The sequence below is a fragment of the Globicephala melas genome, chromosome 2 (assembly GCF_963455315.2).
Source record: "Globicephala melas chromosome 2, mGloMel1.2, whole genome shotgun sequence".
Classification (NCBI taxonomy): Eukaryota; Metazoa; Chordata; class Mammalia; order Artiodactyla; family Delphinidae; genus Globicephala; species Globicephala melas.
The window spans coordinates 83,323,855-83,341,850 of record NC_083315.2 but is presented as its reverse complement, the minus strand read 5'-3'; the positions used below and the strand labels follow the sequence as shown (position 1 = coordinate 83,341,850).

The 17,996-nt window shown below is 41.0% G+C and overlaps 1 protein-coding gene across 1 annotated transcript in view; it reads right to left on the bottom strand.

Annotated features, from left to right (window-relative positions):
- Window positions 1-15,496, bottom strand: part of CYP19A1 (cytochrome P450 family 19 subfamily A member 1) — a 34,426-nt gene extending 18,930 nt beyond the window's left edge. Inside the window, exons 1-2 of the mRNA XM_060293566.1 lie at window positions 15,352-15,496; window positions 9,532-9,682 (exon numbers count right to left, since the gene is read on the bottom strand). Coding sequence (XP_060149549.1) covers window positions 9,532-9,682; window positions 15,352-15,496 — 296 coding nt within the window. The remainder of the gene's footprint in view (window positions 1-9,531; window positions 9,683-15,351) is intronic.
- Window positions 15,497-17,996: the final 2,500 nt, after the last annotated feature.

The following is a 17,996-nucleotide window of genomic DNA, read 5'->3' as shown; positions in this document are numbered from 1 at the left end:
TTACAATAGCCAAGACATGGAAGCAACCTAAATGTCCATCGTCAGATGAATGGTTAAAGAAGATGTGGTACATATATGCAATGGAATATTACTCAGCCATTAAAAAGAATGAAATAATGCCATTTGCAGCAACATGGATGGAGCTAGAGATTATCATAGTAAGTGAAGTAAGTCAGACAAAAATATATGATATCGCTTATATGTGGAATCTAAAAAAAAAAAGATACAAATGAACTTATTTACAAAACAGAAAGATACTCGCAGACATAGAAAACAAACATACAGTTACCAAAGGCGAAAGAGGGTTGAGATTAATATATACACACTACTGTATATGAGATAGATAGCCATCAAGGACTTACCGTATAGCATGGGGAACTATACTCAGTATTTTGTAATAACCTATAAGGAAAAAGAATCTGAAAACGTATATATATATATATATAACTGAATATATATAAGTGAATATATATAACTGAATCACTGGGCTGTACACCTGAAGCTAACAAAACATTGTAAGTCAACTCTACTTCAATAAAAAATTTTAAAAAGACTAAAGTCAAAAAAAACCAAAACAAAACATATGGGTCTGCCTCTATATATATATTTATGTATATAACTGTATCACTGTGCTGTACACCTGAAACTAACAAAACATTGTAAATCAACTCTACTTCAATAAAAAATTTTAAAAAGACTAAACTCAAAAACACCCCCAAAAGGTATGGGTCTGCATCCTGACCTCAATAGTTACCATATATATGACATTGGGGAAAACATTTATTCCCTTTATTTTCAATACTGACACAAATAATAACACCTATATTATAAGCTACTATAAAATGTAAAAATGCTAATAATTATAAAAGCCCCTGATTTCACATTGTTTATTTTGCTTACTTTTACTAGATCTGCCAATGTACATACGTGATAAATATGCCTTGAATAAAATTAATGAATAATATTTTAAAATAATTGAAAGCATAAATGGATAGTTATTCTCTTCAGGATAAAAGGTGGGGTGGGTTTATTAGATAGTGGATGCAAGCAGCACAGGGAAGGCTTGAGAGGAAACAGCTGAGATGAACCTATGTTTATGAGGATTTGGGGAGGAGAGAGACTCCTCATTCACTGCTCAGTAAAAGAGGGACTTTAGAAGAAAAGAATGTCTGTTGGGAACTCATGAAGTTAAGAATCAAGTGTGGGTGGTATAAACTAATTTTCATCTACCAAGAGAAAAATTAAGAAATTCTGCAGGTGACTGCATTTCCTGTGGAAAGGGGCTGAGGTTGGAAAAGGTTCATGCAGGGCCTAGACAGAAGCAGGCTACCTGGGTGAGGGCTAAGTGGTGTCTGTGACCATGATGAGCACGGCTCAGGAAGCTGGAAGTCAAAATGTCCTTGTTAATAAGCTATGTGGTTGACCCTCCTTATGATGAGTGAGATGGAGGGGGTATGAACACAGACGGGTTGGAGTTTATCAGAGCATAGGAAGATATAAGCAGGACATGTGGTGTTTGTATGTCCATTTTTTTCATAAGTGCCAGTTGTTTGTATTATAGGCGAAGACTGAAGACCAAACACCCCTTGGAGAAATCAAACGAGATTATCTAAAGGTAACGAGGAAGGTCAGTTCAGTGAGGATACACGGCAGACAGACCAGGGCAGAAGGAGGTGCAGACAGCCACCCCAAAATCCTTACCCACAGGGGCACCTAGATACGGTGAGGGAGGGAGGAAAGAGAAGTCATGTCTCAGCCACCTCCCTCCAAGTTCCAGCCTTTTTACCTATGACCCTAGTAATGCCACCTCTGAGGTGTGGGGCCCTCGACTGACTCTGCTGCTGAGTAGACAATAGGACCACAGGGTTTGTGCTCAGGCACAGACAAGGTCTCATGTATCACCCTCCACCTCCCCATGCTGGCAAAGCTCTTCCAAGCACGTTATCCAGACTCCTCTGTGGGGCAGGACAACAGGCTCTTCAGATTACAGGGTTTATGTCATAGTGTTTATACATGGACCACACGGCCAAGTGCAAATTCCCCTTAGTAACATGTAAGCATGGCAGTTCTGCAACTTCAAAAAATTTCCACTTGAGTAGCTTTAAATTGATAGGCATTTTTCTTGGAGATAATCAGAAAAAGGAAGTGGAGTTTGGGAATTAAAAAGAGTGGAGAGCAGAGAAGGAGTAGAGGTTTTCTGCAGTGCAGCTACAGGAGACATGAAGAAAGCCAATGCATTAGTCTGTGTTTTGGCCATGTTTACAGGGCAGGAGCCAGAAAGTATATAAAAGTTGCCCATCCTGTGTGCTCTGGCGAGGAGCTGCCATAGGCAGAGCTAAAGTGATTGAACCCTTAACTTCGGGGCTCGAGAGCTAACCTGCTCAGGTCTGCTAGGGAAGTTAAAATAGATCTTCCAGAACTTTCCCACATGAGGATTACCCATTATCCCATGTCTCCAAGGCCAGAGTGGAGTTCAGAGACACAAATCATGACATCAGAAAGGAACCAAACATTTGGGCAGAGGAATAAACAGAAAATATGTACATTATAGCAGGAAAGTAAAATATATTTATAAATATCTTTTTGATAACTGCAAATGAGGGAGAATCTGGTGTGCAGGGGATAGAAGATGGAAGGAATTGCACAGTGCTCAATTGTGCAAATTCAAGATGCATAACATATTTCTGGTGTTAGCTTTATTTTAGTTGTTATTTTTTCTCTTATTTTGGTGAAGTAAATATTGTACACGTTTTCTTGTGTTCACTACAACCTTAGTTCTTCCTCGCCACTTCTATACTAAAATTCTGTTTCTCAACTGCAAATTCTCCTACTATGGGTGTCTTCTGAACACATAACCCTCAAAGATGGGGAGTAGCTACTATAACCTACATAACTGTTCTTGCACTGGGCTAGGGTGGCCATCTTCTCACTAGCTCCTCTCTATCCAAATTGCAACTGGCTCCTAAACGGATGACTTTGCCTTAATGAGGTTGTTCAGTTAATGCCTGTGAGGACATATTGCCATAGGAGACCCTGGGCTAAAAGAGCTCAGCTCTGGCTGAGTAGCTAATGCTGTGGGCTAAGTACTAGCCAAACCCACACATTTGTGATGGATTCCAAGGTCCCATTTAAACTTTAAAAGAAAGGCCCTGAAATAATGGCAGTTCTGTGAAATGAAGACAGAATTATTATATGAATAAATTATTTACTTGATATATATTTCAGGAAGAAAATCTTATTTTCAAATCAAAATACTTTCTACTAAGTCAAATATACTTTTGATATAATTCCAGATAATATTCAAATTACCCTAAGTTTTGGACAAGTTTTTATCTTCCTAGCAACTATAAAAGCAAAAAACAAAAATCCAGATGCTTCTATTTGTATTCCAGGGAATTAATTTGACCAACTAGCCAAACTTTTGTCCTGTATGGAAACATCATGCATACAAAAGACTGAAATTCTTATTAATTAATAGATTTCAGGCCTCTAGCTTTCTTACCTTCCACTACCTCATTCTATAATTAAAGCAGAAAGTAAGTAATTTGTATACTCTTTACTCACAAACTCAGATCTATAAATTTTAAGTGATTAGTTGACAAACAGAATACTGTTTTTCTGCTCTGACCTTTAGAGCTTTTGAGTATATCATAAAACACATTGGTCTGTCCATATGTTTTGAGGAATTACTGGTCAATTAAAAACTTGAACCCAAATTTAAACTAAGTTAAATGTTAGTTAATAAAGAGCTACCATTTAAAATCGATGTGTTCTTTTGGGGGCGCCAACATCTCAGTTATCCTGAGACAGAGGCTCTGACTTGGCAAAGAACAAAATAGGCAAGACAGAAGTGATATACACAGCAAGCCAAGTGTGACTAAGAACAAGCAATTTAAAACAAGATCACTTATGAAAAGTAGGTTTTATCTAACTGGAGTAAATCAGGAAAGTGAAGAAGGGAAGGTTGGTGATGAACTAGGGATGCCAGCCCAGAGCTCCCTGATATTCAGGAGAACACTAGAGATCTCCTTCCCACAATGCGGGCCGGCCTGTAACACCAGGTGAGGGAGATGTTACATTGACTGACTGACTGACTGGGAGAGTGAGGACTTCTTACCACTGAGGAGAGACCAAGTGAGTTCCCAGGCTCAGAAGGAACAGTGGGTAGTATAAGATGCCTGATCCCTGGGGGTCATTATTCTTCTTGAAATGCGACTGAGGTCAAAAGACATCTCCAACGATGGCAAACGTATTGTCTCTTCAAAATGAAAAGTAGCCAGGAAGTAAGTCCTTAGGTGGTAAAGAAAAAGCCACCCTCCCATTCTGAGTTTAAAGAACTCAGACACCTGTGGTCAGATTCAAGATTGATGAGTACTAGGAATACAAGGGAGACAATCAATGGAATATTTGGTACCAAAATTTTATAAACACTTGCCTTGTGTAGACCTGTTCTGTGCTTGTGACTTACACTCCATCAATCTTACCACATTTTCCCTGTCCTTTGCCCTCTAATATCCTTACCCAGGTTTGATACTGAGGTCTCTGCAAGAGAAAAAGAATCTTTGTAACACAGAGATCTGACTGTTACCACCCTAAGCTGACCAAATTTAGTATCTCTAATATGGGAACACCTTCCCTGGTCTCTTGATGTGATGCAATGTGAAGTGCCTAGGACTAACAGGAACGTATTATTACACAACAATTAACCTGAATCGAATAGAGCCTATAGACCTAGTGTTCAGTTTATAAGCAATACCGGGAATAGAAGAATATGTTCAATGACACCATAATGAGACAGTAAGAGAGATTTGGAATGTGGGACATCCTGTAAGGCAACTGATGTGGTCTTTTCAGAAGGTCAAGGTCATGGGGAAAAAGGGCGGAGGACTGCTCTTCTAACTTTCCTGTTCATTTGAACTTTTCTTACTAGAAAGTTGGAAAAATATTTTCTTGTCGATCATTAGAGTCTCTCCCTTCCATGCATCCTCAAGTCCCTTGACCCTCTGCTTACTTTGTCCTAGTTGCCTGGTAAAACCTCAACCCTGGCTAAATCCAGCTCTCAGTTTAGCTTACTCTGTGCTTGCACCTGGCAGTTGAATGGGGCCAGGGAAAAAACCATACATGCACATGGACACACACACACACACACACACACACACACTGGCAGGTCTCAGTTAAATTCAAGTGAGCCCTTAGTGCAGCTGGCAATTCTACTACATTTCCCAAGTCCAGTCACTCTCTCACTTTCCTGGATGACTGTTATATCCTGTCTCCTCTGTCCCCCAGTGTTGTATTTCTCACCTTTATTTCAACTACAGACTTCATTTCCTATTTTATTGAGAAAACAGAAGCAACTGGAACCTCTGCAAGTCCAACCACCAGGATCAGTGCCCATATATTCAACCTTCCCTCCTGTTACTGTGGGTGAACTTCCAGGTCCCTTTTCAAGGCCGCATCCACTTGTTACCTGGACCCCCTTGTCATCTCACCTGGCACACTCCTCCTGTCTGCTGCATCAACACTTTCGTCTGTAACTCATCATTCCCATTAAAACACACATGTCATAATATCTTGTATCTTAACGAATAAAAACTCCTTGGACCAAACATCCCTTTCAGCTCTGTTCCATTTCTCTGCCTCCTTTATGGCAAAAGAGTGTCTGTACCTGCTGCCTCCAATTCTTCTCTCCCCATTCTCTACAGTGGTCAGACTTTTGCCCCCAGAACTCCATTGAAACTGCCCTTATCAAGGTCACCCATGACCTCCCTGGTGCTAAATGCAATGCTCACATCTCCGTCCAGTCATGTGGCACTATCTGGAGAGTTGACAATTCCATCCTCCCTGACATGCATTCTCGCCTGGCTTTCAGACCACCGCACTCTCCTGGTTTTCCCTTCTCTGTGTGGCTCTCCTCACCCTCCTTTGCTAGTTTCTGACCTTCCTTCTTAACTTCCCGTTCGGCGGTACTAAGCAAGTCAAGTCAAAATATCTGAAATGGAATCCTGATTTCTCCCCATCGCAAAGTTGCTCCACCCACCTTATCTTCTGTATAGCCCATATCCACCTGCTAATAGTGTGGACAACCATCCTGGTCTATCTGAGTTTTAGATTAAAAATCCCACAACGTGGGAAATCCTCTGGTCCCAAGTAAACCAAGACAGTCATTCACCCTACTGCTATACTATGTTTTACCCTTTTATTGTCGGTGTATTAACACTGTAGCAATATATTCCTCTACAAGGGCAGGGATTTGGGGCTGATTTGTTCATGATAACCTGTTGTACATAATAAGTTCTTAATAAATATTTATTTAATGAATTAATGGAGAGCCAATAATGACTATGATAGATTAGGATCATCCAGTGCTTAGTATAAATTCTCAATAGTGGATGCTTACAAAATAAATGAATGAATTCTCTGTAAATTTATACATGATTAAAACAGGTATACAAATACTATAACAATAATTAGTATTTAAATGGCTAACTGATGTGCAAATTTGACCCCAGTTAGCATGCTAAGTTCTATCTCCCCTTTATGGATGCTACCCACATTCTCCTTTTTGATACTATTACAAACACTAATACATACACACGACATAAAGTATCATATGTAACGTCTGTAGACCCTCAGTAATTTAGAGCATCCCCGCCTGGGAATCTTGCACACTTTACGCACTTTAAGATGATCAGATGGAGCTGCTCCCAGAGCGCCCAGTTGCTCGGGCAGAATCCCGGCAGCACTTGTGCCTGACGTCCCGCCCCCCGAAGTTCTGCAGCTCCCCCGACTTCAGAACTCGGCTGACTTGAAAGTTGGGGCATAATCTCAGCACAGTTGTAATGACTACAGATGTCAAACTTTTCAAAAGAGAAAAAGTCTGGCAAACTATTCAAAGAAAAAGAAAAGGCTTTCTGAGGTCCAATGGAGTCTTTTCAAGAGGTACCGGTAGTTCTGGAAGGACCTGAAGAGCAGACAAGGGAAGGAGATGGGGACAAACATGTCCTATTCCCGCGGGGAGCTCAGCGCTTAACAACAAAATTGAGCAGCTCAGAGGCAATTATAGAGAACACAGACTCCAACCAGAGAAAAGCCTATGAGGACAGAACAGGGAAAGAACTGGGAGAGCTGGGGGAAGGGCAGGGTGGGTTGTTGTCCAGGTCCTCAGTGTGAATCAGCACCTGACCCTGTCAGGGTGGCTAAGGTCACTTCCCTAACTAAGATAGCAGAGTGATCAGATGCCACCTGTGTTGTAACGAGGGTCCTGTTTCAGGAATTGCCTTTGGGGTTCCTGGGAATTTATCTGGTGATCTAAGTGCCTAGTGTCTAAGAGCAATTTCTGTCCTGGTCCTCTGGTCCTTTCTCACATGCTTCATTCTTCCCTCCAGGTCTAGTCTTGCACTCCCAGCACCTGAGCTACACTTAGGGGTAAGAAAGTTACACAAAACCCCTCCAACCTGCCTAGGTGTTTCCCCAACCCCAGGGAAAGGCCCCCTGCCCCAGAAGCTTCTTACTTTCTCTCCTCCCTCAAGCTCTGCAGCACATCGGAATCACCTGGGGCTCTAAACACTACCGATGCCTGGGTCTACCCCATCAAGAGACTCTAACAGTTGGGTTGTGGCCTGGGCAGTGGGGTTTTGAACAGCTCCCTGGGTGACTTTAATGTGCAGCCCGGGTGAGAAGCGCTGCTCTAGATACTGAGCTGCAGGCGTGATCCTTTTAGATGAATATCCTGCAGGTCCCTTTGCCTGTATCTGAGGGAAAGGGGTGACAGGGAAGGTAGACACTGACTTGAGGAGGGCTGGAAGGCAACTTGCTGTGCTGGGGGATCAAAGAGCAGAAGGCAGTGTCCCAGTCCTCCAAGCCCAATCGCCATCTGTTGCAGGACATTTTTGAGGCTCTAGTCAGTTGCACAAGTGAGTAAAGTGTTGATTTTGAAAATGAGAGCATATCAAATTCACTTAAATTTGGCTAGGCAGAGCTCCATAGACCAAGAGAAGTAAAATCCAAGAGTAACTCTGGCCTTGCCATTAGAGCAGTGGATCTGAAACTGGAGTGTGCCTCAGAATCACCTGGAGGGCTCGTGGAAACAGATCGCTGGGCCCCGCCCCCAGATTTTCTTATTTAGTGGGTCAGGGTGGGACCCAAGGATGGGCATTTCTCACAAGTTCCCAGATACGTGGATGCTGCTGGTTGGGGGCCACCGTCTGAGAACCGCTGCACTGGGGTGTTTCACTGTGAACCCAATGAAATGACATTTCCACCTGAAGCCATTTATGGTTAGATGTGTAACACGGTCTGCCTTAGCTACTCTTCAAAATTTTACACCCCCAAGCTGAGTGAAATGAAAAAAAAAACCAGGCAAAAACCGAGATATTAGTTTGGTTGAAAATAACATTCTTGGATAGGTAGAAATATTTGGAAGGATAACATGTTTTTTCTCCCCTGCTCCCTTCTTTCAAGTATTTGGTTCAAAGAATTGGGCTTTGAGTTCACCATGGTAGTTTCAAAAATGATGTATATCATCATGGCCTGAAAAAAAAATCAATGCAGTTTCCAGAAATGCTTCACTTACTTCTGGGCAATAGTCTGTGTATCTGAAGAAACAATTCTAATAAATCAGTAAAACACCCTGGTCAGTCTTAGTTTGTGGGTAAATCTCTGTCAGGGATTATAAATGTAAAAACTCATTAATGAGACATTTTGGCAGATAGCTTTGCTAAAAATCTAGCAAAGATAGCTGAACATCTATGATATGTGCTCTCTTATAAACTCTTCATTTTCCATGATCAATCAGTAAGAAAACTAATATTTCACAAAGCTAGTTCTTTAGTCAATGCGTATTTTGTTAACCCTGGAGTAAATTCAGTCTGCTAAAGTTATCTGGAAAATATTAAGTGTATGGGGAGCAGGAGAATACCATTTCTTTTAATAGGCAATATTGTTCCTAATTTATATAAAATCACTCAGCAAGGACACTGGCACACAGTCACCAATAGGAGAGCAGAGTATGAATGGCTTCTTCATCTGCTGTCTATCCTCCCAGAGTTTCTCAGTAGCCTGGCATTAGAAACACATCAGCGAATTGATACAGTCAGAATTTTTTTCCTCAGGTGTTTTTTGTTGTTGTTGCTATTATTGCTTGTTTGTTTGTTTTGATGCTTACTTGTACAGCTAAGACCAAAATCTTAGGAAATAGGAAAGCATAAAAGATAATACCTCTCCCTCAAGTGTGTTTTGTCAGAACCAAATCACCTGTATTCTAAGTTTCCACATTCACTGCTCAGAGAGATTTTGAATAATTTTCAGTCTTCCCAGAGTTCTTTATATGTACCTCTGGCTTCAAACAAGACCCAATTATTCTACTTGTCTCCAATGTTAGATTTTTACCTGGGAATCACTCACCTTTATTTAAGTAATGAAAACATAACTTTGGAAACAAAGATGGCAAAATATCAAAATAAGTTTGATTTTTAATAGGAAATATCCCAGCCTTGATTTTTAAAATATGTCACTGATTATTAACAGACTTACTTGCTAATAATGAGGGTTTCCTCTCCACATATCCAGACTCTCACGAATTCACCATACGTCTTGTTGTAGTAATTGCAGGTACTGCCGATCCCCATCCAGAGGAACCTGCAGTGGGAAATGAGGGGCCCAATTCCCAGAAAATAGCCAGGACCTAGGAAAGTCATCAGATTACAATCAGTATTTCTGTAGCACCAAAAAGACAAAGTACTTTAAATTACTGTTGTTCTTATTCCTTTATATCTACATGTCCTTTTGTATAGAGGTGAATCACGTACACAAAATGATTAAAACCACAACACAAGTTAACATGAGGCTCTTCACAGCTCTATGAGTAAAAAGTTGTCCAGTTGACACCACACCAGTTCCATTTGGTCTCAATCACTTCTGTCTGAACAAACTGGAATAGGTGTCTAGTCTATTCTTGCTGTGTTAAACGGTGTCTATGGGTTTCAAATACAAGTCGATCAGTCCCTCTGGTAACAGGCATGGAAGCCAGGACAAGTGACAAGTTGACAGATCTGTCTGGCTGCTAGTTTTGTCTGAAAACTGGGTTTGAAAGCACCAGTCAATGGAGTGGGTGGATTTGAGTTAATTTGTGGTTTTGGTGTCATCTTTTTAACTGTGAGAAACATGGCCTGCAAAGACAATGTCCAAACAAAAAGCATGCATTCCTGGGGCTTCCCTGGTGGCACAGTGGTTGAGAATCTGCCTGCTAATGCAGGGAACACGGGTTCGAGCCCTGGTCTGGGAGGATCCCACGTGCCGTGGAGCAACTAGGCCCGTGAGCCACAACTACTGAGCCTGCGCATCTGGAGCCTGTGCTCTGCAACAAGAGAGGCCGTGATAGTGAGAGGCCCGCATGTTGCGATGGAGAGTGGCCCCCGCTTGCCACAACTAGAGAAAGCCCTCGCACAGAAACGAAGACTCAACACAGCTAAAAATAAATAAGTAAACAAATGTGGGGTTTAAAAAATAAAAAGCATGCATTCCTTTTTTATTTCCTTAAAAAAGGATTTGGTTTAAGAAGAGAATCTTAAGCTAAATCTCATTAGACTAAATAAAGCTAAGCACTGAAGAATGAGGCAGTGTGTCTGATCTGTGTCTAGACCAGAGTCTGAGTCCAGTGATGTGGTTTTAGTGAAGAGCCGTGGCCCTTACACCCTTGCTGACGCAGATGATGACAGAATTGTGAAGACTGTGAATCTGGTGAGCAGCCAGGGGAGTTGCTGTTGCTTGTATCAGAGAACAAACTTGGTAGCTTGATTTTAGTGGTGGTGGTGAAAAGTTCGTCAGAAGCTTGTTGGAATGGTTTTAGGAGTTTCATTGTAAAGTTATACCATTTCTGTATCTTACTCCTTTAATTCCATTCTGTCAGTGAAATAGTCCTGGAGCCAAAACTCACACAACTGTCTGAGACAGTACAGAGCTATAATAATTTAGATAATCTAAATTTTTGTTTTGTTTTGTTTTCTTTGGCTGTGCAGCATGGCTTGCAGGATCTCAGTTCCCTGACTGAATGTGGGCCATGGCAGTGAAAGCTAGGGATCCTAACCATTAGGCCACCAGTGAACTCCTTAGATAATCTGACTTTTTGCATGACTCATCTAAAGTGGAAGTTCAGTCCCAAATTTGGCAAACAGGGTTTACTCCTTAACTTTGCGTTAGCAGGATTAATGTAACAAATATATAGTCAGATGACTGACTTTATATTAAACTAATTTCATTGAGTTCTCAAAAAAGAAATAAGCTGATTTGATTGTATACATATTTCCTTAAAATTTAATGACATACTGACCTTTTATCAATACAAATATGCATAATAACAAAACAAATATGCATAATAACAAAACACTTTGTATTTACAGCTTGAAACATTGTAGATCCTCAATAAATGTTTCCTGAATGAATTTTTACAATTTATTAGACATGTGTAAAGAATGAAGTTTTAAATGTCATCCTTATTTAGAATATTTTAGGTGTATTTACATTTTGATAAAATGGAAAAATATCTTATATCTCATACATTTAATCCATGTGAAGTCAAACACCAGTCTATTTGGGAATAGACTTTTTCAACAAAGATTTACTTCATATACTATGGCCATGAGGCACAAAGACATACAAATGAAAGGCTGCACTTTCCATGTTTTATCTAAATGTTTGTTGCTATGTGGAAAGTCTTAGTATTTGGAAACCGCCAATCAAATTTAAAATATGACAGTGAAGAGCTGTATCTATTGAAAAAGGGAGATTGTGATGAACTCTGCTAAGGCTGAGAACCGGAGTGTTTTAACCATAAGAGAATCAGAGTTTGAGTCTTCAGCAGTCAATCGTATTTCAACTTAATTCATCCAACAAACCCTGAAATCTTACTAGGTATAGACACTAGCTCCAACTTAGGGACCCGTGATGGTATGGTAAGTATAACTAGGTCCCCATCAGATCCTGGGCAGGGAAAAGGAATGTGAAAAAAGCACAAAATCAAATAATTATCACACAATATGATCCTTTCAGTTAACGTGTATATCTTATACCTTCCGGTTGGAGAGAAGAATGCTCTGGGCGGGGGAGAAATTTTGGTAGAATATTAGGGAAATACTCTGGTTGTGTCCACATTACACTGCTCTCTGCTTCTCAGATTTGGGAATGCTCATCTAGGCATGTGTGAGTACAGGAGTCTCTTGCACACCCTCAGAGGAGCAGTAAGTACTTCACTGCATTTTTGTGCAGAGATGGCCTCCGTGAAGCCAACAGCTGGGGCGTCCCACCCTCTGTCCTAATCAAGAAGCTGTTACGTTCCATGCTGAGTGTACACCCTAGAGAATCCAGTGCACAGGAATGTTCATAGCAGCACTGTTCACAATAGCCCCAAGCTGGAGACACCCTAAATGTCCATCAACAGTAGAATGGGAGATTAAACCATGGGGTGTTCATATAACTGCATACCATATGAACTGCAGCTGCATGCCACAACCTGGATGAAACCCACAGGCAAAAAAGTGAGCAAAAAAGCAAGACAGAAGAATAATGTAGGATTCTATTGCTAAAGCATGTAAAACCAGGCAAAACTAAAGTATGTTGTTTGGAATATGAAATTAGGTGAAAAATCTATTAAAAAAAAAAAAAAGCAGGGGAGCGATCGTTAAGAAATAGAAGGTTATTTACTTCTGGAAATGAGAGAGGGTATGATTGAAAAGGCACAAGAGGAGTTTCCAGGATGCTGCTAACATCCTACTTCTTGTCTGTGATGACATGTTTATTTGTGCATTTTCTGTATTTTTAATGAGCAAAAGGAGACTATTGTCATGTCCTTTTTTTCCAGTGCTCCCATAAAGAATGTGGTGCCCAGGGCAGAGAGGGCCTCTGGGGGAGAGGACCCACGTGCAAGGTTGCGCATCGCCGTGTATCACAGGGGAAGGGAGAGCTGCCAGGTGCCAGGTAACTGTAGTCCTGGCAGAGACCAGTGAACTGGGTCAGTTTCCCCAAATTGAAGCTTACAAAACCCCCAAATAGGAATGATTCTTTCCTCTCCGAACCCTCACGGCCATCGCTGGCACTAAGTCCTCTGCCTGTGTGTGTCACCTTTGCACACTCGTCGACCCCCCTGTCCCCATCACCTGATAATGCAGGGCCTCTCAGGAGCTTAGATTTGAGTCCCAGTTTCATCACTTACTAGTTATGGACACCTAGCCTCTTTAAGTCTTAGTTTCTTCATCTGTAAAATAGGCATCAACACACTCAACTCACCAGAGTGCCCAGAGGTTCACAAGAGAAAATGGTGTGAAACTGCTTTGAAAACTGTAACTTACTAGAGGGCTTTGGCTCATTGTACCCTCTCAACTCTTTGGCTTCACTGACCCTGAGATTCCCCATATGTATAAAGCTAAGAATCCAGAGAGCCAGTGATTGGAGGGATCTGGCAAAAGGAGTTCAGAAGTATTGGTCAGCAAGACCCATCCTGCAAGGCCAGTGTCCTCACCTTCCCTTCCCCAACCAGGAGTCGCGGGATCTCAGCCTGGGCCAGAGGTTTCTAGAGCTAGAAGGTTCTGACCAGACCTCACATTTTCCCAAGGAAAGCATGGAACTAGAAGCTCCCTGGTAGCAAAATGATCATCTACCTGGGATTTAGGTCTTCCTGGTGGTTCCCCTGCTCCCCCTATTGCCACTTTCCTTCCAGTTGAGATGCTGGCAAGCCATCTCCCTTCTGTGGCTTTAACCCCTCCCCCATGAAATGAGGAGTTTGAACTCCACAGTTACTCGTACTTGTCACAATGGTTTGCCTGGGCAAGGCAGAGCCCTTCTCTGAGGCTCAGTTTCCCCTTCTGTCGAATGAACGGGTTGGGCTCCATTCAGTGTCTCTCAACCCTGAATGTTCAGGAAAGCCACCTGGGAAGATGTTAAAAAAACAAAAACCCACATGGGGATCCTCCTCAGGCAGGGCTGAGAACCACAGGACTATGTAATAGTGTCATAGACAATCAGTATATGACAGCATGATGTCCCCAGCCCAGAGGTGGTGGACAGAGTGAGCTACCACCTAGGCTCCTGGTCCAGGGCTTCAAGGATGCCAGTTCTTGTGTTTGCCCCTCCCCAAAGGTCCAAGGGAGTTCTACCATCACCTGCAACATAAACATCTGGGGGGAGTTGTTAAAAAATACCTCCTCCCTCACCTCCACCTTTCATGGACCCTGACTTGGGTGCCCACTGGGGGAGGAGAAATCCAGTGAGGAAGGAGCAGTGGTGGGGAAGGGGTTCAAGTTAAAAGACTGTGGAACAGTCTTCCTTCAGACCCCCATCAGGAGTAGAGAACAAAACAAACTAAACATTCCATTCCATTGGGCCTTAAAGTAAACTAAAATACCAGGCTGAATTGGGCAGAGAGACAGTCAGTTCTCTGGAAAACGATAGAGAATCCAGACCCAGGGCACTTTGCAGCAGTGCCACACTCCCACTCGACATCACTCTGGGAAGAGGCCCACGACGCTTGAAAGTGTGTAATGACTCTGCTCTTGAAATAAAGCCTTATCGGATATCTTATGGATATCTTATGGAACTGGGGACAGATGCCTGCTATGAGGAGTTTTCCCTGAAAACTAAAAAACCGTCTGATATTTCTGAGAATTCTGAGTTAATCTGGTAGTGTGGAGTGATGGGGTTTCTACTGGAATTATCTGGATAATTATATTATACTCTACTTTTGATTGATCCACAGAGCTTGTGGAAGTTTTTTTTAGGTTTTCAAGGGAACTATAGTGGTCCCCAATTTTCTCCCGCTGTCCAGGTCCCATCCAGCCCTCATGGTGGCACCAACATCACCACCATGCCCAAGAATAAAAGAAAAATGAAGAATGGGATAAAGAGAAGGAATAAGTTCAAAAAAGAGAGAGGGCAGAGGACATGGATGAGGTAAAGTGGGAGGGAGACAGAAAGCTGTATAGAAGGCATTCCAGAGACTTTTTCACCTTTAGAGCAAAACTGGAATGAATTTGAATCAAAAGATAAAAAAACAATCCTGGAATTTTACCTTGCTCCACTCCATCTTAAACTTACTTTAAAGGATACTAGTGCCAAGTCTATTCTACCAAAGCAAAGTGGAGACTGGAAGGGGTTATGTAAGATATTGTTTTAATGTTTTCAATAAACATGTGCAGATAATTCGCTAAAATTTTTTCACCTGAGTCCTCATTTGCTTATGTGCCGTGGGCTTCAGCCATCTTCCCAAGTTTGCTCTTCATCGTTTTGCAAAATTTCCTTTACCCTCATGGATCAAAAGCCCAAGAAAACAATCTTCTTAGGTACAGAAATAAATGACTGACTTACCTGGTATTGAGGATGTGTCCTCATAATTCCAAACCAAGAGAAGAAAGCCAGTGAGCAGCAGGATTGCAATGCTGGCAACAGGCGCAACTTCGGTCACCATGCTGGTGATGTTATAATGCCTTGGGTTCAGCACTTCCAAAACCATCTTGCGTTGCTTGAACTCAGGAGAAGCAACTTAAAGTCCTGTGGAAATCAGAGGGTCAGAAAAATTAGAGAATCCTCCAAAATGTACATTTACGACTCCTCTTACTTCAGAGGATGCTGTACTGTAGAGATGGGCGTTCTGTTTTATAATGTGATTGGACACTTAGACAAGACAAATTTATAGTTACAAGTCAAAACAAGCAAGCCCAAGACAGATCTTTTGGCTTGAAGTGCAGCATTTCTGACCTTGGTAGAGTCTCAGGTTCGTTTAGACGCTTGGTCTGATAGAACCTTATCATCTTGCCCTTGAGTGGGTAGAGTGACTGAATTCCCAATTGAGAGCCAAATTTCTTACCAAAATACATGCAAATGAAGCTCATTCCAGAGGTGGAGTCATTCTATGACTTCATCAGCAGATTTTGTTTAGACAATCTTTTTCCCTTCAAGCCAAATAAATTTTTTAAAAAAGCATTCCCCAATATTCTTCCTTGCTCAAAATTACTTCCCCCAAAGGGTAAGCTTCTTCAGTAAGAAGGTGTTTCATGGGCATCACTGAGGCATTCTCAGGTTGTCTGTTGAATTCAACATGATTCACTCAGGACAATCTTTTCTTATTGGCTTTGATGAAGCTTAAATCTTGCACCATGGACTTGATGAAGCAGTGCACATGGGCCTATGACAGAGGTAGTAGGAAAGAAGAATAGGAGAGGAAGAATAAAAGGAGAGGAAGAAAAAAGAAGTGGGGAAGCAGGAGGAAAAGAGAGGACATAGTAGATGCCACCAGCAGTAGGCTCAGGTGCCACTCAGCAACCGAGCTCCCTACAACAGCTGGTGTCCTGTGCAGGACATTTTTCAGTTTGATTTGCTGATTCTGATGTGGTTTTCTCTTCTTTTTTTTTTTTTTTTTTTTTGAAAGCATATTTTTTTCTGCTTTATTTAGATGTAATTGACATACAGCAGTGTATAAGTTTAAGGTGTACAACATAATGAGTTGACTTACATACATCCTGAAATGATTATCAAAATAGATTTAGTGAGCATCCATCATCTCATACAGATATAACATTAAAGAAATAGAAAAAAAATTTTTTTCTTGTGATGAGAACACTTAGGATTTACTCTCTTAACAATTATCACATATAAGATGCAGCAGTGTTAATTATCTTTTTTTAAACATCTTTATTGGCGTATAATTGCTTTACAATGGTGTGTTAATTTCTGCTTTATAACAAAGTGAATCAGCTATACGTATACATATATCCCCATATCTCCTCCCTCTTGCGTCTCCCTCCCAGTTATCTTTATTGTATTGTACTTTATCATCCCTCGTACTTATTTATCTTATAACCGGAAGTTTGTACCTTTTCACCACCTTCATTTAATTCCGCATCCCTCCACCCCCTGCCTCTGGTAGCCACAAGTTTGATTTCTTTTTCTATGAGTTTGTTTGTTTTTGAGGTATAATTGACCTACAACACTATGTTGGTTTCTGGTACACAGCATAGTGATTTGATATTTTTATACATTTCAAAATAATCACCATGGTAAATCTAGCTGTTATTTGTCACCATAGAAAGATATTACATAATTATTGACTATATTCCCACACTGTACATTTCATACCCATAATTCACTTACTTGTACCTCTTAATCTCCTTCACCTATATTTTTCCTCCCCCAGACCCCTCCCCTCTGGCAATCACCTGTCTTTTCTCTGTACCTATGACTTTCTTTCTGTTTCGTTACATTTGTTTTGGTTTTTAAATTCCGCATATAAGTGAAATCATATAGTATTTGTGTTTCTCTGTCAAACTTATTTCACTTAGCATAATGCCCTCTAGGTCCATCTATGTTGTCACCAATGGTAATAGTTCATTCTTCTTTATGGCTGAGTAGTATTCCATTATACACACACACACACACACACACACACACACACACACACACACACCACATCTTCTTTATCCGTTCATCTGTTGATGAGCCCTTAGGTTGCTTCCATATCTTGGCTATTGTAAGTAATTCAGCAATAAACATATGGGTGCATATATCTTTTTGAATTAGTGTTTTCATTTTCTTCCATAAATACCCAGAAGTGGAATTGCTGGGTCACAGGTATTTCTATTTTTAATTTTTTGAGGAACCCTCATACTTTTTTCCATAGTGGCTGCAACAATTTACATTCCCACCAACAGTGCACAAGGGTTCCTTTTTCTCCACATCCCCACCAATACTTATTTGTTCTCTTTTTGATGATAGCCATTCTGACTGGTGTGAGGTGATATCTCATTGTGATTTTGATTTGTATTTCCTGGATTATTAGAGATGTTGAGCATCTTTTCATGTGCCTGTTGGCCATCTGTATGTTTTCTTTGGAAAAATGTCTATTCAGGTCCTCTGTCCATTTTAAAATTGGGTTGTTTGTGTTTTTGATGTTGAATTATATGTGTTCTTTGTATATTTTGAAGATTAACCTTTGTTGGATATGTCATTTGAAAATA